Source organism: Macaca fascicularis, chromosome 11, assembly GCF_037993035.2.
Source record: "Macaca fascicularis isolate 582-1 chromosome 11, T2T-MFA8v1.1".
NCBI classification, from domain to species: Eukaryota; Metazoa; Chordata; class Mammalia; order Primates; family Cercopithecidae; genus Macaca; species Macaca fascicularis.
Genome location: NC_088385.1, coordinates 7,837,835 through 7,861,484, shown reverse-complemented (window position 1 = coordinate 7,861,484; position 23,650 = coordinate 7,837,835). Strand labels below are relative to the sequence as shown.

The following is a 23,650-nucleotide window of genomic DNA, read 5'->3' as shown; positions in this document are numbered from 1 at the left end:
TACACTGATTCAGACTTTAATGGTGGTGCTCATTTCAGTGCCACAGAGGTGCTGGCAACCGTGGAACGTGGCATGGGGAGTGAGAGGTTGCTCTGGTGCAGCTGGAGGAAGAACAGGGAACCTAGGGTTGGGGAGAGATGTACAGAGGAAAACTCCCCCAGGCACACAGCCTCCGCTCTGGACCAACGCAGGCTTCAGTGAGTACACACAAAGGAACTGATGTCAAGGCCCTTTCTATGACCCTTCCCATTCTAGCAAGACCTCCTACCCCAGTCATCTTGGGATCTACAGCCACATGAAATACAGACACATCGTTCCCTCAAGTCAGGCCAGTTTTAGGCCATTGAGTTATGGGGAAATGATTAATGGGATGAATGAAAAGCAAATAAAATAAATAAATAAATAAATAAATAAATACACTAAAGCCTTATTAGCCAGGCATGATCACACGCCCAGCACTCCCCTCCACCCCAGCACTATGCACAGTTCATGGCTCATATGCAAAGTGGAAAACACATGGGACAAGAGCAAAGCACAAGTGACACATGGTCCCTCTCTAACACCTCAGCACACCAACCCTGACACTCCCATCACAGACGCTGATCATTCTTCCACAGACCCCCTTTTATAATAATCCTCATTCACATTTCTAGTTTTTGAGGGAAGAGAGAGAAAGGAAGAAGTGGAAAGTGCAGAACCCCAATGAGTAGGGCCCAGAAAGGAGGGTGAGCAGAGACAGCAGAGGTCAGGTAAGCCAAGGAGCAGCCGGAGCAGGTCAATCAGGGAAGTTCTGGAAACCCTGGGACTCAGGGGATCTCACAGGGTGAACTATCACAGATCAGGACAGCAAGGTTCCAGGAGGATGAGACAGAGGTTCCACGTCTCCAGGCAAGCAAAGGAATCACAGCACACTGGGATTACGGAAGTTATGTCCGGCAAATCGAGCTTCATCCCCCAGCTCTTCCTCAATTCTGAGAGACATGAACCACAAAGGAAGTGGTCAGGGATGCAGAAGGATCCTGCTTCTCTCTCTAGGGGGTCCCCCAGACTCCAACCACCCCCACACCACCTGCTTTTGTGTCCTGCCCCAAGGCTGAGCATTCCCTGGCTTTCCCATGTGATCTCTGGGATCTGTCAATCAGGCCATCAGTAAACCCAGGAAGCAAAAACCAATATTATCTGGAAATGGACTGTCATCCAGGCCCTGGGTGCTAGAGATTGTCCAGCAGGCAAATGGGGCCTTTAGCCCTCTGGGCCAGGGGCCTCCACCCCAGGGACCCTCACCTCATGAGCTGGTTGTACTTAGCCAGACGTTCAGAACGGCACGGGGCGCCAGTCTTGATCTGAAACATTTCAAAGGATTTGCAGCTCAGTGGCTGCCCTCTCACCCCTGAAAAGAAACTTCTGCTCTCCTGAAACTCCCCTGACACCCTCAAACACCTGGAAGGAGAGACCAGGTGGGTGAGCTAGAAATACCAGTCCCACAGAGAGTCATCTTCACTCACCAGGCTGCCTCACTCACCTGGCCTGTGCACAGCCCCACCACCAGGTCAGCAATGAATGTGTCCTCCGTCTCTCCTGAGCGATGACTCACCATGACCCCCCAGCCATTCTCCTGGGCCAGCTTGCACCTGTATCCACACACAGCACTGCTTCTCCAGCCCTCACACTGGGCACTCTCTTCCCAGCCCCGACCTTGGTCTATATCAGGAAACATCTAGGGGAAAGCTATCTGGGAGGGGAGCAGAGAATCAGGGGTGGAGGGGCAGAGGTGAGAGAACTGTGATGATGATTCCAGGTTCCCTGCTCTCTTTGGCATCCCTGGGTAGAATGAGGCTGGAGCACTTGCAAGAGGAGTCTTATGGAAATGAGGACCACACAGGGGAGGGCCCGAAGCCACTCACGCTTGGATGGCTTCAGTGACCGAGCCGATCTGGTTGACCTTGAGCAGCAGACAGTTGCAGGCCTTTTCTTCCACTGCCCGCTCAATACGCTTTGGGTTGGTCACTGTCAGGTCATCACCCACAATCTGGATCCCTACATTGGCTGTGAACTTGGACCAGGCAGCCCAGTCATCCTGGTCAAATGGGTCCTCAATGGAGACCACTGCAGAGAGAGCATGGGGGGTGGGGGCTGTTCATCTTCCCTGGGCCTCTACATCAGGCAGGAACATGCCCCTTTATTCCCTGAAATGGACAGGCCCTGGGTTAACTATACCTGTTCATCCTTGCTAAGACAAATCCCCCCAGTGTAAGCCTGCCCTGATTCTTAACCTTTTTTTTTTTTTTGAGACAGAGTCTCACTCTGTCATCCAGGCTGGAGTGCAGTGACACAATATCAGCTCACTGCAACCTCCACCTCCCCAAATCAAGTGATCCTGCCACCTCAGCCTCCTGAGTAGCAGGGACTATAGGCATGTGGCACCACACTCAGCTAATTTTTAAAATTTTTGTAGAGATGAGGTCTCACTGTATTGCCAAGCCAGTCTCGAACTCCTGGACTCAAGGGATCCTTCTGCCTCGGCTTCCCAAAGTGATGAGATTACAGGCATGAGCCACCATGCCTGGCTCCTGATTCTTATTTCATAAAACCTTACAGGGAGAGGCCAGGCACAGTGGCTTATGCCTGTAATCCCAGCACTTTGGGATACTGAGGTGAACGTATCATTTGAAGACAGGAGTTCCCTGACCAACAGAGTGAAACTCCGTCTCTACTAAAAATACAAAAATTAGCCAGGCATAGTGGCACATGCCTGTAATCCCAGCTACTGGGGAGGCTGAGGCATGAGAATCACTTGAACCTGGGAGGCAGAGATCGCACCCCTGCATGCCAGCCTGGGCGACAGAGCAAGACTCTGTCTTAAAAAAAAAGACAGCCGGGCACAGTGGCTCAAGCCTGTAATCCCAGCACTTTGGGAGGCCGAGACGGGCGGATCACGAGGTCAGGAGATCGAGACCATCCTGGCTAACACGGTGAAACTCCATCTCTACTAAAAATACAAAAAAAAATTAGCCGGTCGCGGTGGCGGGCCCCTGTAGTCCCAGCTACACAGGAGGCTGAGGCAGGAGAATGGCATGAACCCGGGAGGTGGAACTTGCAGTGAGTGGAGATCACGCCACTGCACTCCAGCATGGGCGACAGAGCGAGACTCCATCTCAAAAACAAAACAAAACAAAACAACCAAACAAAAAAAAAACAGGCCAGGTGCACTGACTCACGCCTGTAATCCCAGCATTTTGGAAGGCCAAAGCAAGTGGATCACCTGAGGTTAGGAGTTTGAAACCCACCTGGCAAACATGGCGAAACCACATCTTTACTAATCATACAAAAATTAGCCAGGCATGGTGGTGCGCACCTGTAATCCTAGCTACTTGGGAGGCTAAGAGAATCATGCAGTGAGCAGAGATCTCACTCCACTTCCATGGGCTGGGCACAGTGGCTCATGCCTGTTATCCCAGCACTTTGGGAGGCCAAGGCATGTGGATCACTTGAGCCCAGGAGGTCGAGAGCACCATGGCTAAACCCTGTCTCTACAAAAAAAAAAAAAAAAATTAATTAAAAGCAAACCTGCCGGGTGTGGTGGCTCACGCCTATAATCCCAGCACTTTGGGAGGCCAAGGCAGGCAGATCACCTGAGTTGGGAGTTGGAGACCAGCCTGACCAACATGGAGAGACCTCTGTCTCTACTAAAAATACAAAATTAGCCAGGCATGGTGGCACATGCCTGTAATCCCAGCTATTCGGGAGGCTGAGGCAGAAGAATCGCTTGAATCCAGGAGGTGGAGGTTGTGGTGAGCCGAGATGGCGCCATTGCACTCCAGTCTGGGCAAGAAGAGTGAAACCCCGTCTCAAAAAAACAAAAAACAAGAAACAAACAAACAACAACAACAAAAATCCAAAAAACAAAAAAATCTTCCAGTAACAAGGGTTCACAACCTAACTTTGCATTTTCCTGTTCTCACCCCCAGGAAGCCCTTCCTCATTGCTAATCCAAATCCTTAATTCTGCAATTATGTTTATTTTCTTTCGCTCTGTTTCAGGAAGATGGAGACCAACTGCCTCCTTCCTGGGGTAAAGGCCCTGGGCAGACTTGCAGAAGCTAATTCAGTCCCCCTCAGCCTTCTTTCTACTCACACATCAGTCCCAGCTCCATTCAGCATCCACAATTTCATCAATCAAAGATACCGAAATATTCTAGTTCTCTGCTAGATCCAGTCACCCTCTCACCATCCCTGGTTCCTTCCAGAGCCTTCCCCCTGACCCCAGTAATTTTCAGAACCCATGACTTTAATCAGGATCTGAGGCAGATAGAACAGATTAGTCTCGGGTACCTGCACTTTGACACTACATACAAAGCCCAGTCTTTGCAGGTGGCTCCTGCACCCTCTCCCTGGTTCTCAGGTTCTTCTTAGGACACCTCCACCTGGTGCCTGAGTCAGCACCCCATAAGGTCCAGAGTTGCTGGGACACTGCCTGCCCCCAGACCTCCCCCTCACACTGCTTCCTCTCACCAGGATAGTCCCTGACAAAGTCCTGGTAGAGTGTCCCCAGCTGGTCCCCAGTGATGTATCGGGAAGGATCAGCGGGAGACTTGAAGTCCAAGTCGTATTTGCCATCACGATGGAACTCTGAGGCAGCAACATCCATGCCAATGACGATCTTTTCCGTATAGCCAGCCTTGTCGATGGCTTCCTTCACCAGCTCCAAGGCTGGGGACAGAATACAGTGAGATTATAGTACAAGCAAGAGGGATGCGCGAGGAGGAGGGAAAGAAAAGACATTCAGGGCAGAGGTGGAGGACCGTTCCTGAGGGAAGTGTGGTGGGGTTGCTATTGGGGTTATCCCCAGGACTGGGAGGAGAGGACATCTGGGAACACAGAGGAGTGGAATTCTGCTAATAATACTTATTATCTTTTCATCGGCAGCATGTCGCCTAAGCATTTCATATATATTTCGTTTAAACCTCACACTACTATGAGCTAGATTCTGTTATTATTTCCAGAGAGAAGTAAGAAAGATCACCCGCAGTAACTTCACAAGTCAGGGTTCAAATACATCCAGGTAATTTGGCCCCAGAATCTTAACTTTTAACTACTACCTACATTGTTTCCATTCCCTATACAGTTTCTCCCAAGGCACAGAAAAATTAGGGATTCTAGAGGCCTAGGAGGTTGGAATGGGGATAGGACAGATTTCGAACGGATGGGATGAATCCAACAGGTCACCCAGACCATCTCCCAGTATTCCCAAGGGCTCCAGTGACAACTTTTTTTTTTTTTTTTTTTTTTTTTGAGACGGAGTCTCGCTCTGTTACCCAGGCTGGAGTGTAGTGGCACAATCTCGGCTCACCACAACCTCCGCCTCCCAGGTACAAGCCATCCTCCTGCTTCAGCCCCACTAGTAGCTGTGATTACAGGCACGCGCCACCATGCCCGGCTAATTTTTGTATTTTTAGTAGAGACAGGGTTTCACCATGTTGGCCAGGCTGGTCTCAAACTCCTGGTCTCACTCCTCAAGTGATCCACACACCTCAGCCTCCCAAAGTGCTGGGATTACAGGCATGAGCCACCGCGCCCGGCCCTCCAGTGACAACTTAACAGATGCTAACACATCCGGCTAGACAGATGAAAGACTGGTCCCCTAGGTCTGCATGTGAATTTGGGAAGCCCCCTGCAATCCACTCTAAGAACTGGTAACTTGGAGTTTGCAGAGTCCGAGGACCCTCCACACCTACTCAGGACTTGGTGAAGTGTGTGGCCCTTTCTGATGTCCTGCAGTAGGGTAAGACTTAGAGCTGGCAGTGGGGCTCTTGGCCTCACCTTCACTGTTCTCGAGGATATTGGGGGCAAAGCCACCTTCATCCCCCACATTAGTGGCATCCTTGCCATATTTGTCCTTGATGACTCCCTTGAGTGTATGGTAGACCTCTGCACCCAGTCGCATGGCATCCCGAAAGCTCTCAGCTCCCACTGGGAGGATCATGAACTCCTGCATGGCCAGCTTGTTTCCAGCATGAGAGCCACCATTGATCACGTTGAAGGCCTGGGAAGCCACAGAAAGACAGAAGGGTCAAAGAGCCCCTCCCTGCCTGCCCCAGGAGTCTTAACTCAAGATCCCAAACTTCCCCCAGCTTCCCGGACTAAATCTCACGTCCCCATCCTTCCTCTTTACCTCCCCCAATTCACTTTCCTCCCATCATTCCTCATGAGTTGCATGCCCCCTCCCCCACCCACCCCTGGGAGAGTCACAGGCACGGCTCAGCGCTCACCGGCACAGGCAGGATGAGGTCTGAGTTCCCGGCCAGCTGAGCAATGTGGCGATACAGGGGCAGTTCCCGCTCAGCTGCCCCTGCCTTACACACGGCCAGAGACACACCCAGGATGGCATTGGCCCCAAACTTGGCTGGAAGATTATAGAGGAAGGTGCTGAGCACAATGTCCCCTTCTCCTTCTAGCTCCTGCCTCTATCTGTAGTCTCCAAAAGGAGCCAGTAAAGGAGACCCCCTCCTCCCTCCTTACCCCTGCCCCAGCAACACCTCATCCATGCTCTCCTGAAAACAGCAGGGAGAGGAATGGGTGGGGAGGAGGAGACTGGAAGCAGCAGAGAGCCGCACCTCTGTCCAAATATCCCTGAGACCACAGACTCTCTCAGGCCAACCCCCTCCTATATATATATGCTACAAAGAAGGTCTTCCTTCTGCCTAATGTCGGTCCCTCCCTCTGCAGCTAAACTCATCTCCCCTTGCTCCGGCTTTGGGAGGAGGAGGCCCCTGACAGTCATTCCTGAGGAAGCCATTACAGCACTGGCCCTTCAGCTCTCTATCTGCTCCACGCCTCCCCACCCTGATGCTTCCCCACTTTCTCCCAGCCCCGGCTCACATTTGTTCTCAGTCCCATCCAACTCCAGCATCAGGTTGTCCAGTTTCTCTTGCTCCACCACAGAGAGACCCTGAGGGCAGAGCCTCCATCACCCGGGGCCAGGCTGGAGGCTGAGCCCTCAGGCAGAGGGTCCCCTCATTCACACCCAAGCTCACATTTGGCCAGGGCCCAACCAGGTCCCTGTGACAGGGGCCTGCCTGGATTAGGGGACCTGAACCCCCATGGGACCAGGGGCAGTAAGGAATCTGTTCCCCACCCTTCCCCCTTGTGACCATGATTCCTAAAAGTGGGCATTCTTTCTCCCCTTCCTCCTGCCCTGCTCCAGGATTCCTTCCAGAACTCTGGCCCTGCTATCCCCAGCAAAGAGCGGGCCTCACTGAGCTGATGAGGGCTGGCGCGATGGTGGAGTTGATGTGGTCCACTGCCTTCAGGACACCTGGGGAAAGGAAGAGGCTGAACTGGGTCAGGCCAGGAGGGGCCGGAAGGGACAATGGGAGGAGGGGAAGGCATGCTAGAGGAGGACTGGGGACTGGTGTGAGGTAGGGGCATAAGGCTGAGGTTGGGGAAAGTCTGGAAAAGAGAAAGAACCTCACCTTTGCCTAAGTAACGCTGTTTGTCTCCATCTCTCAGCTCCAGGGCCTCATAGATGCCGGTAGAGGCTCCACTGGGCACTGCAGCCCTGAAAAGACCTAAAGGAGGAACATGGAATGAGAGGGAGTGAAGAGAACACAGGGGCCAGGGAGTCCCTCAGCCTTCTGGCTCTAAACTTCCTGCCTACCACATCTAGCTCTCTCCCCACACTGCTCCCTAACGTCTCCCCCACCCCCTGCCACACACAGAGGCAGATGCACAAGAAGTGGCCTCCTCATCCGCCCATCTGAGGCCCCACATGCACAAGTGGGAGCCCGCAAAAAGGAAATTGCTCGCAGCACACGTCTGCACACATGCAGGTGCACAGGAAGACACACGGAGGCAGGGCATGCCTCACACGCTCAACTCGAACACAGACTCACCTACCCTGGCTCCCTGGACAAGGAGGATCCAACCTTTACAACCCAGGCTTGTGAGCCTGGCCCAGCACCCCATCCCCCTGGATATCAAAAAAGGCCTCCGAACCCCTGGCCAAACCCAGCCTGGCGGTGGAAAAGCTAGGGCTGTAGGAAGGCCCATGCCACACCCATTACCTTTGGCAGTATAGAGATCCACCTCCACTGTGGGGTTCCCGCGGGAGTCCAGGATCTCCCGGGCCCAGATCTTCTCTATGGACATGATGGCTGGGATCTCCTCGGGTGGAAGGGAAGGAAGGAGAAAGATAAGAGGCTTAGAGGGGTGGAGCCTGAGATCAATGGGCGGGGCAGGAGGCTGGGAGGGATGGGAAAGAGGTTACTGCAGTGGGGTTGGGGGTGGGTAGGGAGGTGCTGGCTGCAGTCTAGGGCTGTAGAAGGGATTCCCCCTCCCCCCTGGGAAGAGGAGAAGGTCAATGCAGTGAGGAAGGGGAGGTCACTGCAGTGGGGGGCGGGGTACGATCAAATGATGAGATGGGAGAACACTGCAGTGAGGAGGGGAGGGGCACGACAGTGGTTCCCGCGCCTCTTTGCAGCTTGGCCAGCCGGTGGGGTTCCCCCAGATCTCCTCAGAGCGGAATGGCTGCCAGGCTTGCATTTCTCCTGGGAGCCACGAAGAGGATGGGTTGCCTGGGCCTCTCTTCCAGAGCCCCCATCCCTCCCCAACTTAACACCTCAGCTGCCTGAACTCTGCCCCTTCCCCAAGGTCCCACTCTCTCCCAAACGTGTCTCCCTCCTCTTCCCGCGAAAGGCGCACGCAGTAGAGGTGTCGGGGGAGAGGGTCCTGAGAAAGGCCCTGCAATCCCTGGGGGTTGCAGCGGGAAGTGAAGAGAATAAGAGCCGGTGGGGAGTGGAGACCAGCTGGGCCTGTCCTCCTCCCTGCGCCCCGACAAATCCCCACTTCTTCCATCCCTCCCCCGTGCAGCTGAGGGGAGGAAGCGCGAACGGAGAGGGGCGTCGTGGGGAAGAGCAGAAGAGAGGGGAGTCCAAGGGAAGTCTGGCGGGGGGGCGGTGAGGAAGGGTGAGAGAAGACATTTCCCCAAATGCAAACCAAAAGGGACGCGCCAGGATAAAAATGCACCGCCCGGAGAGACTCCCAACTTAGAAACAAATGGACAGAACCGTAGGTGAGGGTGAGCACCGGGAGAAAGGCAGGCAAGGGTGGAGAGGCGCAGTTAGAGACAGGCGTGGAGAGGGCCAGAAAGCTAGGGCAGCGGGCGGGGAAGGCCAGGGAGGGAGGGCGCCCTGGGCGCGGGCGGCCGAGCAGGTGCGTAGCTGCACCGGGCCAGAGATGCGGAGAGGTGCGCAGCGGCACCGGGTAAAGGGGACAGGGGCGCCGCGGCGAGGGGAGGGGGCCGCAGGGGCTCGGGGCCCGGCGGGGGCTTCACCTCTGGACTGCAGACTCAGCCAGTGGTAGTGGCGGTGGCGGTGGCGACGGCGGCGCGGAGAGAGCGGGAGTGGCAGCGGCGGCGGCGGCGGCTGCGGCTCCCGGGCGGCGGGCGGAGGAGGCGCCTATAGGGCCGAGCGGGCGCATGTGACCCGGAGCCCCCGATGAGTCAGGAGCTGCCGGCGGAGGCGCACGTACTAGCGCGGGTGGGGGACCGACGCGGGTGGAGTGGGGGAGGGGGGAGGATGGGGGAAGGGTGGGGGCACCCACGACCTGGCCCCCCCGCGCACACAAGTGCTCATACCCACGGCCCAACCCACTCGAAAGTAACAGAGCCGCACCCCTGTAGCCCGGGTACGAAGGCCCACACTGCCAGTGAAGCTCAAGACAGCCTTAATGTCTCACAAACCCGGTCAGACACAGGAGCATCACACTGTCTCTTTATTGGAAATCCGAACACCCCAGCCGCCTCCGCAAGTCTCTCCAACCACTCCTACCAGCACCCCGCGGCCCACGCGGGCTTGGCTCCCACCCACACCTGCCCGAGGGCGGCCCCCGGCCTAGGCTCCAGGCAGCGCTCAGGTCTAGGCACCCCACACTGCACCCCACACTGCCCAGAGGACCCGCACAGAGCGGATCCTGGGCCTCAGGTTGTGATGAATTTCCAGCTTTGGGGCAAAAACAGGCATCCTCTGTCCTCGCCCTAGGAGGTATGAATGTGGTGGCCCCCCTGGGAGTCCGATCAGGTCTGAAGGCCAGCGTTTTTGATCTCCTGGAGGCAGAAAACAGAAGTAAATAGGGACCGGGCGCTGTGCCTCACGCCTGTAATCCCAGCACTTTGGGAGGCTGAGGCGGGCACATCACGAGGTCAGGAGATCGAGACCATCCTGGCTAACGTGGTGAAACCCCGTTTCTACTAAAAATACAAAAATTAGCCAGGCCTGGTGGCATGCGCCTGTAGTCCCAGCTACTCGGGAAGCTGAGGCAGGAGAATTGCTTGAACCCGGGAGACGGAGTTTGCAGTGAGCCCAGATCATCACGCCATTGCACTCCAGCCTGGAGACTGAGGGAGACTCCCTCTCAAAAAAAAAAAAAAAAAAAAAAGAAAACCGAAGTAAATAAATAAAGCCTCTGCCCTATCTAAAGTGCCTGGCGGCCATCCTCATCTCTTCAGTCTCCTTTTGCCTCACTCTGCCCTCTTTTCTTCCCCCACCTCTATGTCCTGTTATTTTTAGCTCAAATTTTTTGTGCAGGATCTTCCTCTCCTGCTTCTCTCCTAGGTCCAGCTGCATACACCACCAGCCTTCCCCTGCAGCCCCTACCATGCACCCACACCTGTCCTTTCCTAGCAGACTTCACTCTGTGTCAGGTATGGCTGCCCCACCCCCATCAACTCCTCTGCCGGCCACCCCAATTCTTTTCACTTACTCTTCTGGCCTCCTAAGCCTTTCTCAGCTGGTCCCAGGCCCCACAGGTCCCTTTTCCTCTCCCTGACTCCTAACCCTGCTCTCTTTAAGGGTTCTGCTTGTCTGATGCTTTCCTCCCCCACCTCCTTCTGCAGCAGCTTCCCCTCTTGCCTCTTTCCCTACCTGCCCAGCCCTTGGCCTCCTCCCACTGCCTCCCTGCAGGCTTCCTTACTATCTTTAGAGGCTAGAACTGCCGCTAGATCAATGACTGTTCCGGTTCCAGGTCAGGCTTGGGCTCAGGCTCCTGCTCCTTCTCCTTGTCTTCCTTCAGACTCTGTCGAATCTCATCAGCCTCAGCCCGTTCCTCCTCCTCATAGAATTCCTTGTCCAGGCGTTCGAGGTATGGCATCTGCACCAGGGCCTCCTGGCGGTAGTTGGTTTCCTCCGTGCATGGGTTATCGAGCAGCACCAAGGCTCGCAGCTTGGGCAGGTCTCGAAGCTTGGCCAGCTCCCCCAGGTTGGCCACCATGTTGCCCCTGCCAGTGTGGTCAGGAGGGGTTCACGCAGGAATAACGGGCTTTGGTTGCCAGTTGCTAGGAATGGGGCCTCTGGGGGACTCTGCTACTGGGTTCCCGTTTCCCTAGAAACACTGAGAACTGGCCTGCCAAGCCTTGCCAGATTTACTGCAGAGGTGCTGTGCAACCCCACTCTGGTCCTGCTTCTGCTCTTCAAGGAGTCCCTAAGTGCCATATTCTACTCTGTCATGTGTTCATGTGTTCTTTTGGTGCAGCAAAGCTAGGCCACAACCCTGTCTTGTAGCTGGGGAGGAGAGGGCAAATTTTCCTCACAGGGAGACACGTTTTCTGTGATCACACCTAAACAGAAGGTAGAAGGTAGGACCCAGCCTGGGCAACATAGTGAGACCCCATCTCTACAAAAACTAAAAATAAAAAAATTAGGTGGGCGTGGTGGCACACACCTGTAGTCTCTGCTACTTGGCTGGGGAGGAGGGATCGCTTGACCCCAGGAGTCTGAGGTTACAGTGAGCTGAGATCGAGCCACTGCACTCTACCCTGTAGGACCTAGGTCAGGGGACAAGGAACTGGAATCTAAGCTGGAGTTTAGAGTGGTGGGTGCTCTGTTGGTGCTCCCCACAAAGGGAACCTAGGGCTACAGATGGGTTGGAGCCTCCCAACCTGGAGAATAAACTTCATCTCCTAATGTGCCTCATTATATGATACTCTATTTATTTTTTTATTTTTATTGAGATAGGGTCTCACTATGTCACCCTGGTTGGGGGTGCAGTGGCATGATCATAGCTCACTGCAGCCTTGAACTCCTGGGCTCAAGCGATCCTCTCACCTTAACTTCCCAAGTAGCTCCAGGCACGTGCCACCACACCTGGCTAATTTTTAAATTTTTTGTAGAGACTGGGTCTCACTATGTTGCCCAGGCTGGTCTTGAATGCCTGGCCTCAAGCAGTCCTCTTGCCTTGGCCCCCCTAAAGTGCTGGGATTACAGGCATGAGCCACTGTGCCTGGCCTTTTATTTATTTTCACGTTCTCGCTTTAAGCCTTTATGCAATCATATTTAAGTGTTTCAGCCTGATCTCATGGTCGTGCTGAGCCTCATGCAGTGTTTCTCACCAGGAGGGCTACAGGCACTTTGTACTGGACTCTGCCTTGCATTGTTGGATGCTTAGCATCTCTGGCCCCAGAGGCACCTCCCAATCATTGAAACACCCTCACCCCCCTCCACACACACACCCGACTTACTCTCAAAACATCCCCATTTAATAGCCACTCAGGAAGGGCCCATCACGCCTGTCTAGATCATTAACAGGAAGATGGCACATATACACACCCCATCAGATCTGTGTGGCAGACTTCATGAATAAGAGATTGCCCAGGGGGTCAGGATGAGAGTTGGGGCTTCCAGATGCAACCACCTCTCCCTACTTGGAGATGCTCTTTCCATTGCCAGCTCAAGAATCTGGTCTTGTTGACTAAGGAAAGAGGCAGTTTCCTTACATGTTTGCTTAAAGACACACACATAAAGTCCTCCATCCGACAAGAGTGGCTGATCTTCAGTGCCTTTCTACCAAAAGATTTTCTTACAAATGTCCTTCTCTCCTCAAATCTGAGCACATCTTGTGTTTTATATCAGTAAAAAGGTCATCCCTTACAGGTGGGGCTCAGGAGAAGAGAGGCAGGAAATGGGAAGGTGAATTGGGACCGAGGAAATGGAGAAGGGCAGTGGAAACTTATATAGGATAGGGCAAGGAAAAAAGAGTTGGAGCCACACTGTGAGCCCCTTAGGAACAGGAATCACCTCTGATTCCTTTATTTCTTTTAGAGACAGCTCACTCTGTCACCCAGGCTGGAGTGCAGTGGCACAATCATGGCTCACTGCAACCTTGAACTCCTGGGCTCAAGTGATCCTCCTACCTCAGCCTCCTAAGTAGCTGAAATCACAGGTGTGCACCACGAGGCTCAGTTAATTTTTATTTTTAATTTAATATTTTAATTTTTATTTAATATTTTTTGTTTTTGAGGCAGGGTCTGGCTCTGTCACCTACTCTGGAGTGCAGTGGCTTGATCTCAGCTCACTGCAAACTCCACCTCTAGGCTCCAGCAATCCTCCCGCCTAAGCCTCCTGAGTAGCTGGGATTACAGGTGCTTGTCACCATGCCTGGCTAATTTTTGTATTTTTGGTAGAAACGGGATTTTGCCATGTTGCCCAGACTGGTCTCAAACTCCTAGGCTCCAATTATCTGCCCGCTTCAGCTTCCCAAAATGTTACAACTACAGGTGTGAGCCACCATGCCCAGCCATTATTTTTACTTCTGTAGAAACATGGTCTTACTATGTTGCCCAGGCTGGTCCTGAACTCCTAGCCTCAAGTGATCCTCCCTTCTAAAGTGTTGGGAGTACAGGCATGAACCACCATGCCCAGCCTCTGATTCCTTTAAATGTCCCCAAAACACAGCACAAGGCCTGGCATATAGCACATTCTCAATAATTGTGGATTGAATGAATACAAATTCAGGGGTCACAAGCTATAAGGGACTTAGTGTTGCAACTCAGTGCAGAAGAAAGTAAGGAAAGGCGGGGTGAGGATCAGGGAGGAGGATGAGGTGAGTATCCAGCTGTAGGCTAGGACTGGGGAATTGGGCCAGGGAGGAACACAGACTCAAAAGCTGCACCTGGTCAGGGGTAGGGACAAGGTGGGGCTTAGAAGGGGTGCATACCTCAGGTTGAGGTACTGCAATGATTTCATTTCCCTGGAGAAGCCACTCAGAGTGTCAATCTGGTTGTCTCGAAGATGCAAGGTGGTGAGATTGCTCAGGTCCTCCAAGCCTTCCACCTTCTTCAGCAGGTTTTGGGCCTAGACCCCCAGGGCACAGTGGATTGATTGAGAAGGAGCAGGGACAGGGAAGAAAGAGAAGTCAGAATGAGATAATGCAAAAGAGGAAATCCAAGACGTTGAGAGGGAGGAGTGGAAGAAGGGAGTGGGGATGAGTAGAGATCAGTATAGAAAGTAAAGAAGTTGGCTGGGCGCGGTGGCTCAAGCCTGTAATCCCAGCACTTTGGGAGGCCGAGACGGGCGGATCACGAGGTCAGGAGATCGAGACCATCCTGGCTAACACGGTGAAACACCGTCTCTACTAAAAAAATACAAAAAGCTAGCCGGGCGAGGTGGCGGGCGCCTGTAGTCCCAGCTACTCGGGAGGCTGAGGCAGGAGAATGGCGGGAACCCGGGAGGCGGAGCTTGCAGTGAGCTGAGATCCGGCCACTGCACTCCAACCTGGGTGACAGAGCGAGACTCAGTCTCAAAAAAAAAAAAAAAAAAAAAAAGAAGTTCAGGAGAAGCTGCCATCCCAGAGAAAGGTCAGCAGTAACCCGCTACCACTCACCCCCCAAAGCCACTTGGGATGGAGGAGATGCTTCAGCCCACTCCCCATATGGCCCAGGAGCCCCCATGCCACCACTGAGGATTGCCATCAGCACCATCCCAGAATAACGAAGCTTAAGAGTCTAAAAGACAGGCCGGGCGCGGTGGCTCAAGCCTGTAATCCCAGCACTTTGGGAGGCCTAGACGGGTGGATCACGAGGTCAGAAGACCGAGACCATCCTGGCGAACACGGTGAAACCCCGTCTCTACTGAAAAATACAAAAACTAGCCGGGCGAGATGGCGGGCGCCTACAGTCCCAGTTACTTGGGAGGCTGAGGCAGGAGAATGGCGTAAACCCGGGAGGCGGAGCTTGCAGTGAGCTGAGATCCGGCCACTGCACTCCAGCCCGGGCGACAGAGCGAGACTCCATCTCAAAAAAAAAAAAAAAAAAAAAAAAAAAGAGTCTAAAAGACTAAATATTTCAGTGGCTTCCTGTGGTGTTAATTTTTTTTTTTTTGAGACGGAGTCTCGCTCTGTCACCCAGGCTGGAGTGCAGTGGCCGGATCTCAGCTCACTGCAAGCTCCGCCTCCCGGGTTCCCGCCATTCTCCTGCCTCAGCCTCCCGAGTAGCTGGGACTACAGGCGCCCGCCACCTCGCCCGGCTAGCTTTTTGTATTTTTTAGTAGAGACGGGGTTTCACCGTGTTAGCCAGGATGGTCTCGATCTCCTGACCTTGTGATCTGCCCGTCTCGGCCTCCCAAAGTGCTGGGATTACAGGCTTGAGCCACCGCGCCCGGCCCTGTGGTGTTATTATATATAACGATTTTCATCCACAGTCCCTAGCTTATAACTCCCATAATAGCCCTTGTTGCAGTCTTTTGTTATAAAGTTGGGTGTGCTGGGTCTCAGGGGCAGGTCTCAGGAACCTTCTCCTGCTGTCTTTTCACCTGCCCCAAGGGAAGGCTCTAATCTTTCCCCGCTTCTCCCTCTTTCTGGTTGTGTGTTTTTTGTTTGTTTGTTTGTTTGTTTGTTTGTTTTTGAGACGGAGTCTTGCTCTGTTGCCCAGGCTGGAGTGCAGTGGTGCCATCTCAGCTCACTGCAAGTTCTACCTCCCGGGTTCACGCCTCTCTCCTGCTTCAGCCTCCTGAGTAGCTGGGACTATAGGTGCCCACCACCACACCTGGCTAATTTTTTTGGTATTTTTAGTAGAGATGGGGTTTCACCGTGTTAGCCAGGATGGTCTCAATCTCCTGACCTTGTGATCCGCCCGCCTCAGCCTCCCAAAGTGCTGGGATTACAGGCATGAGTCACCGCACCCGGCCTCTTTTTTTTTTTTTTTTGAGATGGAGTCTTGCTCTGTCTCCCAGGCTGGATTGCAGTGGTGTCATTTCAGCTCACTGCAAACTCTGCCTCCTGGGTTCAAGCGATTCTGCTGCCTCAGCCTCCCGAGTAGCTGGGATTACAGGCACATGTCAGCATGTGTGGCTAATTTTTGTATTTTTCGTAGAGACAGGGTTTCACCATGTTGGCCAGGCTGGTTTTGAACTCCTGACCTCGTGATCCGCCCGCCTCAGCCTCCCAAAGTGCTGGGATTACAGACGTGAGCCACCGTGCCCAGCCTGATTGTGGTTCTTAAGACCCTCCCCAGAGACAGCCTCCCCAATTCCCTGGGGGAGGGAATACTAATATTTGAAGCTTCCATGGAAACCCAAGAGGACTGGGTCCAGAGAGCTTCTGGGTAGCTGAACACATGAAGGCTTTTGGAGGGTGATGCACCCAGGAAGGACATGGAGCACTGCACCTATTCCCCCAGACTTTGCCCTATGCATCTCTTCATCTGTGTCCTTTGCCCTTGCAATAAACTGATAAAAAGTCACTCCAGAAAATTAATTAAATCCAAAGAAGAGGTCATGGGAACCAGCTTCATGTTGAAGCTGATGTGTCAGAAGTTCCGGAGGTTTGGACTTGCAACTGGTGTCTGCGGACGGTGTGGGGGTCACTCTTGGGAACTGAGCCCTCAATCTGTGGGATCTGATGCTATCCCCAGGTAGATAGTGTCGGAATCGAATTAGAGATCACCCAGCTGGTATCTACTACTTGGTGTATGGGGAGAAACCCCACATCCTGGGCCCCGGAAGTCTTAGGTTGATTATTGCTGTGGTGGCTAGGGCAAGAGCTGAAGAAAAACCCAATCTGAGAGGAGAGTTTTCCTAAAACATTTCCACAGCCTGATGTTTGTACCTCAATTATGGTCCATTTTGCTGCTACCTGTATCAAAGTAAATTATCTCTGTATTATCCACATATTATATATTATCAGCCCTGCTAGGTGGCTCTGTATCTCCACAGTATCTGGAACCAACTATGGGCTTGATAATACCAGTTACTATCATAATGAAGAAGTTAGTAGCTGAGCCTACTAGAAAACAGGCATCCTGACCCCCAGGACAGTGCCCTCTTCCCTGCACCACCCTATGACCCAGTGAGTTACCAGGTAGAGGTTCTTCAGCTTAGGAAGATTGATCCCCACCGTGCTTCCCAGCTGATTCCCCCGAAGCTCCACTGTGTGCAGGCTGATCAGCTTCTGGGGGTCCAGACCTGTCACCATGTGGATTCTGTTTCCTGGGGAGGAGGGTTTCAAGAGCTCAAAGGGCCACTCCAAATGTTCAGCATTAGAGCCTGAATTTGGGAAGCCTCTAAATCACCCTATCCTGGACATTCACAAAGCAGGGTAGTAGTGAGGAAGGACAGCTCCAGACTTAATACCTCCAGAGCCCTGGGGCAAGTGGTGTGGTAGTCCAAGGTCCTGATGGACATATCCACCTAAGCCTTTGAAGAGTGAACGAAGCAGCTGACATGTCTAATTCCCTCTCCTTCTTCAACTCTTTGCTCAAATGTCATCTTCTCAGTGATGGTTGTCCTAACCAATCCATTTAACATTGCCACCTATGTCCCCCATTCCTCTTACTCTGATCTATTTCTTCCAAGGCACTTGTCTCCTTTTAACATGCTACATGAATTTACGTATTGTGTTTGTTTTACTTGTACGTCTCTCCCAACTAGAAATATAAGCTATATGAGAATAGGGACATTTCTTGTCTTATTCGCTCCTATATGGTTAACATGTAGAACTGTCATAATGAATCACATTGCGTATCTGAATGAATGAATGCAGACTGCCATGTGCCATAGCCAAGGACCATACTGCCCACTTCTGTTGGCCTCAGGCTAGGAAGGAAAGAATCTTGTGTAGCCCATCCTAAGACCCACCTTGGCCGGGCGCAGTGGCTCAAGCCTGTAATCCCAGCACTTTGGGAGGCCGAGATGGGCGGATCACGAGGTCAGGAGATTGAGACCATCCTGGCTAACACGGTGAAACCCTGTCTCTACTAAAAAATACAAAAAAACTAGCCGGACGAGGTGGCAGGCGCCTGTAGTCCCAGCTACTCGGGAGGCTGAAGCAGGAGAATGGTGTGAACCCGGGAGGCGGAGCTTGCAGTGAGCCGAGATCCGGCCACCGCACTCCAGCCTGGGCGACAGAGCGAGACTCCGTCTCAAAAAAAAAAAAAAAAGACCCACCTTTGAGATTCAGGGTTTCAAGACGAGGATGAGAGATGCCTTCAGTGTCAGTAATCTGGTTATAAGCAAAACTAGCAATCTGCAGGTAGGGCAGTTCATTCAGCTGGGCACTTCGCAGCCGGTTGCCATCAGCCTTGAGCCAGAGCAGGTGGGTGAGGTAGTTGAGTGGCGACAGGTCTGTCAGGTGATTCTCAGAAACATCCACATAGCGCAGATGGATGTAGGAGCGCAGCAAGTAGATGTCTGTCAGGTCCCTAGGAGATGGAAGAGGGAGAAGGAACCAGGTTTAGGGTTAAGAACCCAGCGAGGACTGGCAGAGTTGCTAAAGCAGAAGGCTTATAATGAGGAGAAGAATGGGCAACAGATGGTAGGCGAGAAGAAGGGTAAGAGAAGGTAGGTGGGTTCTTAACAGTGGGCAGAAAGACCTGTGTCTGTGAAGGACAGAGAACCCATACTCTGAAAGACAAATGAGGGAATCCAGCAGGAATCCCCCCATATACTCTCAGTCTCCAATTCCCCAGGTCAGCTTTGATAGAAGTCTCAGCGCTCCTGAAAAGTAAATTTTGTCCTTCCCTTTCCACTAGGCATGAGAAGGGTCAAACTCTCAGCCAGAACACCCAGGAATGACAGTGGGAAAGGAGACAGGGGCCCTACAATCTCACAGTCCTCATCTGGTCCCCCCACAACGCACCTCTCTTTAACCTCCAGCTTGACATAAGCATGAGCCAGCCCACTGCCTGTCTTACAGAGCAGAGAAAGCCCTTCCTTCATCATGTCCTCCGTGAGGGGCGTGGGCAGCCACTGCAGGTGGAAGTGGAATAAGGCGTCCCTCCCCTGCCCAACCCCGCCCCTCAGCCCTAGGACCCCTCTTTGTCCAGGCTCTCACTTCCTCAGGGAACTCTTCCCCCTCTTTTCTGTAGTCCTCCCCCTCCTCTGTCTCCTTCTCGTCCTCTTCTTTCTCAAAATCATCCTGGTCTGGCTCAAAGTCTTCTAGATCATCTTCATCTGACATCTTTCTTCCCTCCTGAAAGCTCTGAAGTCAGATAAGCTCAGTCCTCCTCCTGAGAAAGAAGGTCTCCTCAGCTTCTGCCAGCCTTCAGCTCCTTCATCGTCATTGACACGTGCCACTCCCATCACCCGCATCACTTCTGACCCACCAACTCTAGGCTTCTTTCCTCATCCCTGTGAACATCTCATTTTGACTCTCAACCCCCACTTCACACTTTCCACTGAGGACCCCCTCCCTTCAGGATGTCACCCACACCCCCAGGCCTTTCCTGTCCTTCGCAGTGGCTTCAGCTCTCCTCCAGCAGCCCAGTGTCCCTATTTCCTGGGCTTCCCTCTCCCCCATTCTTCCCACCTCCCCCTTAAGCCATGCTCTCCACTCTTCCCTACCAAGTCCTCCTCCTCCTCCTCTCCTCTTAGCTCCCACTGCGCCATCCCTAATCCCCGCTCCATTCATTTCTTCTACTTTTCCCTCCCCACTGGACCAATTTCCTTGGGCCCTCTGGTACACCAGCCTAAAGCGCAGTCTCCAGTCCTCCCACTCAATTCGCCTTAGCAAAGGGGCTCAGACCCTGTTTCTGCTAAATCAGAAGCAGTTCTGGAGAGGCCCTTGGTCCCGAGAGGGAAGGACTGTTTAGCAAGCGGGCGAGGGGAAGGAGGGGTTGTGTACTGCTGTTATGGCAACGGGGGCGGGGCACTTGGCTACTGAAACTCGCCACCGTTGAGCGCAGAGCGGCGACTACCTGATGCGCAAATCAGCTGGGGAGGGGATTGATCAGTAGTTGCCTGGTTACCAGGCCAATTTCCCAGTCCCGGGAACCCGGATGAGGCGCGGAAAGGGCGTCGGGCCGCTAATTGGTTGAGGACAAAAAAAAAAAAAAAAATGGCCAGGGCTGAGAAGAGAGAAGAGAGAGGGCGGGGCTAGTCATTACGTCACCCAAGACCTTAAAGGGACCCCCGACATCTTCAATGCAAAAGTATTGTGAATTCAGGAAAAACTCACCCTTCGAAGCAAAAAGGGCGGGGCTGCGAGGAAAAGCAAGAAACACCAAGATAAGGGGTCTTTTCCCCTTCCCCCTGTAGTTTCTGCTCATTAGTTATTTTCAGGTAGACCTTTGAAAGGTGGCTTGGTAGAGCGGAAGGAGCCCAGACACAGGTATCTTAAGAACTGGGTTGGAGTCTTGGCAGATCTGCATTTACTAGCTAAACGTACCCAAGACTCTTTCTTATCTGTAGATCAGCTTAACTATATCAACTGGCAGGGATCCAGTATGAGTTATCCTGGACTGGTTTGATGCAAACCTTTTAGTGGGTGGAAGGCAGAAAATTCAACATCTGCCCACTGAAATACTCCTGATCCAACGTTGTTATATCAGTAATCAACAGGAACTGGCATAGCCAAAAACCCAGGCACTCAGGCCTGTCTGACGTGTTGAAGAAGTTGAAAAAGATGTTGAGATGCAATAAATATTTCTGAAGAGTTTGTGCGAGACATTATGTCAAACGTCTTTACAACTGGTATTTAATCTCTGCAACAGTCCTGTAAGACAGACATTTGAAAGAAGAGGATACTGAGGCTCAGGGAGGTTAAGATGACACAATTCCTGCCTGGGGAAAGGGGGATGTTACCAATCTTGTTGTGGAATCTAATGTAAATGAAACAATCAGGTAACCAGGTAAGATGGTATGTGATTCATTGTTAAATTGTGCCTACAGACTTTATATAACATCAAAGTGGTCTGATGGAAGATGTGGTGGACAAGAAATCAGAAAGTATTACATTACCTCCTGCCCAGGGCAGCTTGGAGGAATATAGTTAATAGGCAGATCTGTTTACTTGGTGTCATGGAACCAGTAGGGACTTTAAAGTCAGAGACACCAGCTTCAAAACCCATCTCTACCACTTAATACCTGTGTGTTCTTCAGCAGGTTATGAAATCTTACTAAGATCTAATTTCCACACTTGTGAAATGGGAATTAAAATGTCCACCTGTAAGGATTGTTAAGGGATTAAAACAGATAATGCGGGTAAATCGCCTTGCACTTAGTTGACCCTTAGTAAACATTTTCCTGCTCCTCCCCACCCTTGGCCTGTGTCCTTGGTACAGGGGTTGCTGTGAGGAAAAAGAAATAATAAATATGAAAGCACTCTGAAGAGTTAGATGTGCTATACAAATGAAAGTTATTGTATTGTCGGAGTGTGGAGAACGGAAAAATCCATGTGGTTTGAGGTAGTCGAAAGAAATGGATATGATTTTCCTTGGCCAAGAAGAAAGAGGAAGACACATTAGATGGGAAGAAAAGTTGTGATGTAAGGGTTAGGAATGTGTCCTTGAACACACACTTTTTTTTTTTTGAGATGGAGTCTTGCTGTGTTGCCCAGGCTGGAGTCCAGTGGCGGGATCTCGGCTCACTGCAAGCTCTGCCTCCTAGGTTCACACCATTCTCCTGCCTCAGCCTCCGGAGTAGCTGAGACTACAGGCGCCCGCCACCAGGCCCGGCTAATTTTTTTGTATTTTTAGTAGAGACAGGGTTTCACCGTGTTAGCCAGGATGGTCTTGATCTCCTGACCTTGTGATCCACCCGCCTTGGCCTCCCAAAGTGCTGAGATTACAGGCGTGAGCCACCGCACCCAGCTAGACTTTTGTTATTTTGTTTTTATTTTTGTTTTGAAATAGAGTTTCCCTCTGTCACCCAGGATGGAGTGCAGTGGAGCAATCATAGCTTACTGCAACCTGTGCGTCCTGGGCTCAAGCAATCCTCCCGTCTCAGCCTTCTGAGTACCTGGGACTACAGCTGTGCGCCACCATGCCCAGTTAATTTTTTTGTATTTTTTGTAGAGACAAGGTTTTGCCATGTTGCCCAGGCTAGTCTGAAACTTCTGGTCTAAAGTAATCCGCCCGCCTCGGCCTCCCAAAATGCAGGGATTACAGGCATGAGCCACTGCACCCTGCCACGCGTTTGTTAAGCACTTAATCTGTCCCTGGCTCTACATGCTTGGCCCTCGGGGACAGTAAGCACGGAAGTCCTTATCTTTTATGTTCAAGAGGTGTACAGTTCAGTGACAAGGTTAAATACCCAAGTAATTCAATATAATGAGACATGTTGTAATAATCACACCCAACATTTATAGAGCTTTTACTGAGTGCTAGGGATCACTGTATAGTATATGCACATACATGATGCCATATATTCGAGGCAGAGATTTCAGACACAGGAATCACCTGTGGTAACACTTGGAGAAGAAAGAGCTCAATGCCTGTGCAGAGAAAGCAGGTGGTTCTGCTGGCTGGAACAGTAGGTGCAGTGGGGGGTTGGAATATGGTAGAAGCAGTAAACAGACTTGGATCACACCGAAGGATCTGGACTTTATACTGAAAGCTGGGGGGAGCCATTGAAGGTTTTATTTTATTTGTAGTTGGCAAGAACTGAAGTTACACTGTGTAATGAGAGCTAGATACTCCACAACATCCTTGATATTTTTCCCCCATTGGCTGGTCTAGATAGAGTCTCTTTCAATTATAAAAGTAGTATTTAGGCTGGGCGTGGTGGCTCACGCCTGTAACCCCAGCACTTTGGGAGGCCTAGGCGGGTTGGATCACCTGAGGTCAGGAGTTCAAGACCAGTCTGGCCAATATGGTGAAACCCCATCTCTATTAAAAATACAAAAAATTAGCCGGGGTGGTGGCGCCCCAATCCCAGCTACTCCGGAGGCTGAGACAGGAGAATCACTTGAACACGGGAGGCGGAGGTTGCAGTGAGCCGAGATCGCGCCACTGCACTGCAGCCTGGGCAACAAGAGTGAAACTCCATCTCAAAAAAAAAAAAAAGAAAAGAAAAAAAAATTAGCCAGGCGTTGTGGCTTGTGCCTGTAGTTTCAGCTACTTGGGAGGCTGAGACACGAGAATCGCTTGAACCCGGGAGGCAAAGGTTGCAGTGAGCCAAGATGACGCCACTGCACTCCAGGCTGGGCAACAGATCGAGACTCTGTCTCAAAAAAAAAAAAAAAAAAAAAGGCCAGGCGCTTTGGTTCACGCCTGTAATCTCAGCACTTTGGGAGGCCGAGGTGGGCGGATCATCCGAGGTCTGGAGTTCAAGACCAGCCTGGCCAACATGGCGAACCCTGTATCTACTGAAAATACAAAAATTCACCGGGCGTGGTGGTGGGCATTTGTAATCCCAGCTACTCCGGAGGTGAAGGCAGGAGAATCGCTTGAACCTGAGAAGCAGAGGTTGCAGTGTGCTGACATCACACCACTGCACTCCAGCCTGGGCAATAGAGTGAGACTCAGTCTAAAAAAAAAAAAAAAAAAAAAAAAAAACAGATTTTTTTTTTATTAGATTAGGGTTTTTTTTTTTTCCTCTAATTATTCAATTCTAACATGTCTTGGGCTTCTTTCATGTCACTGAGCATAAATCTCTTTATTTTCCTCATAG

The 23,650-nt window shown here is 52.0% G+C and overlaps 2 protein-coding genes across 18 annotated transcripts in view; both read right to left on the bottom strand.

Annotated features, from left to right (window-relative positions):
- Positions 1-9,432, bottom strand: ENO2 (enolase 2). Of its 2 annotated transcripts, none has more exons than XM_005569985.5 (12): positions 9,331-9,432; positions 8,063-8,162; positions 7,472-7,567; positions 7,256-7,314; positions 6,879-6,948; positions 6,269-6,402; positions 5,820-6,042; positions 4,512-4,709; positions 1,905-2,106; positions 1,523-1,631; positions 1,285-1,343; positions 1-971 (listed from the first exon to the last, which is right to left on the bottom strand). In XM_005569985.5, the coding sequence occupies exons 2-12, from the start codon at positions 8,145-8,147 to the stop codon at positions 902-904; spliced, it is 1,305 nt and encodes a 434-aa protein (XP_005570042.1). In that variant the 5' UTR covers positions 8,148-8,162; positions 9,331-9,432; the 3' UTR covers positions 1-901. The 2 variants fall into 2 exon arrangements, with proteins under 2 accessions (XP_005570042.1, XP_005570041.1); XM_005569984.5 differs by having other exon boundaries at positions 8,063-8,159.
- A 319-nt stretch (positions 9,433-9,751) lies between these two features.
- The window catches only part of LRRC23 (leucine rich repeat containing 23), a 28,400-nt gene continuing 14,501 nt past the window's right edge, over positions 9,752-23,650 (bottom strand). The window contains exons 1-8 of one of the 16 annotated variants that reach the window (XM_074006212.1): positions 19,785-19,841; positions 19,095-19,269; positions 18,900-19,009; positions 18,209-18,462; positions 17,121-17,251; positions 13,986-14,122; positions 10,968-11,271; positions 9,752-10,408 (exon numbers count right to left, since the gene is read on the bottom strand). In XM_074006212.1, the coding sequence (XP_073862313.1) occupies positions 10,992-11,271; positions 13,986-14,122; positions 17,121-17,251; positions 18,209-18,462; positions 18,900-19,009; positions 19,095-19,220 (1,038 nt within the window). In that variant the 5' untranslated portion in view covers positions 19,221-19,269; positions 19,785-19,841 and the 3' untranslated portion in view covers positions 9,752-10,408; positions 10,968-10,991. Of the gene's footprint in view, positions 10,409-10,967; positions 11,272-13,985; positions 14,123-17,120; positions 17,252-18,208; positions 18,463-18,899; positions 19,010-19,094; positions 19,364-19,784; positions 19,842-19,956; positions 20,045-23,650 lie in introns of those variants that run through there. The other 15 variants (XM_015430308.4, XM_074006213.1, XR_012419938.1 and 12 more) reach the window with 15 other exon arrangements.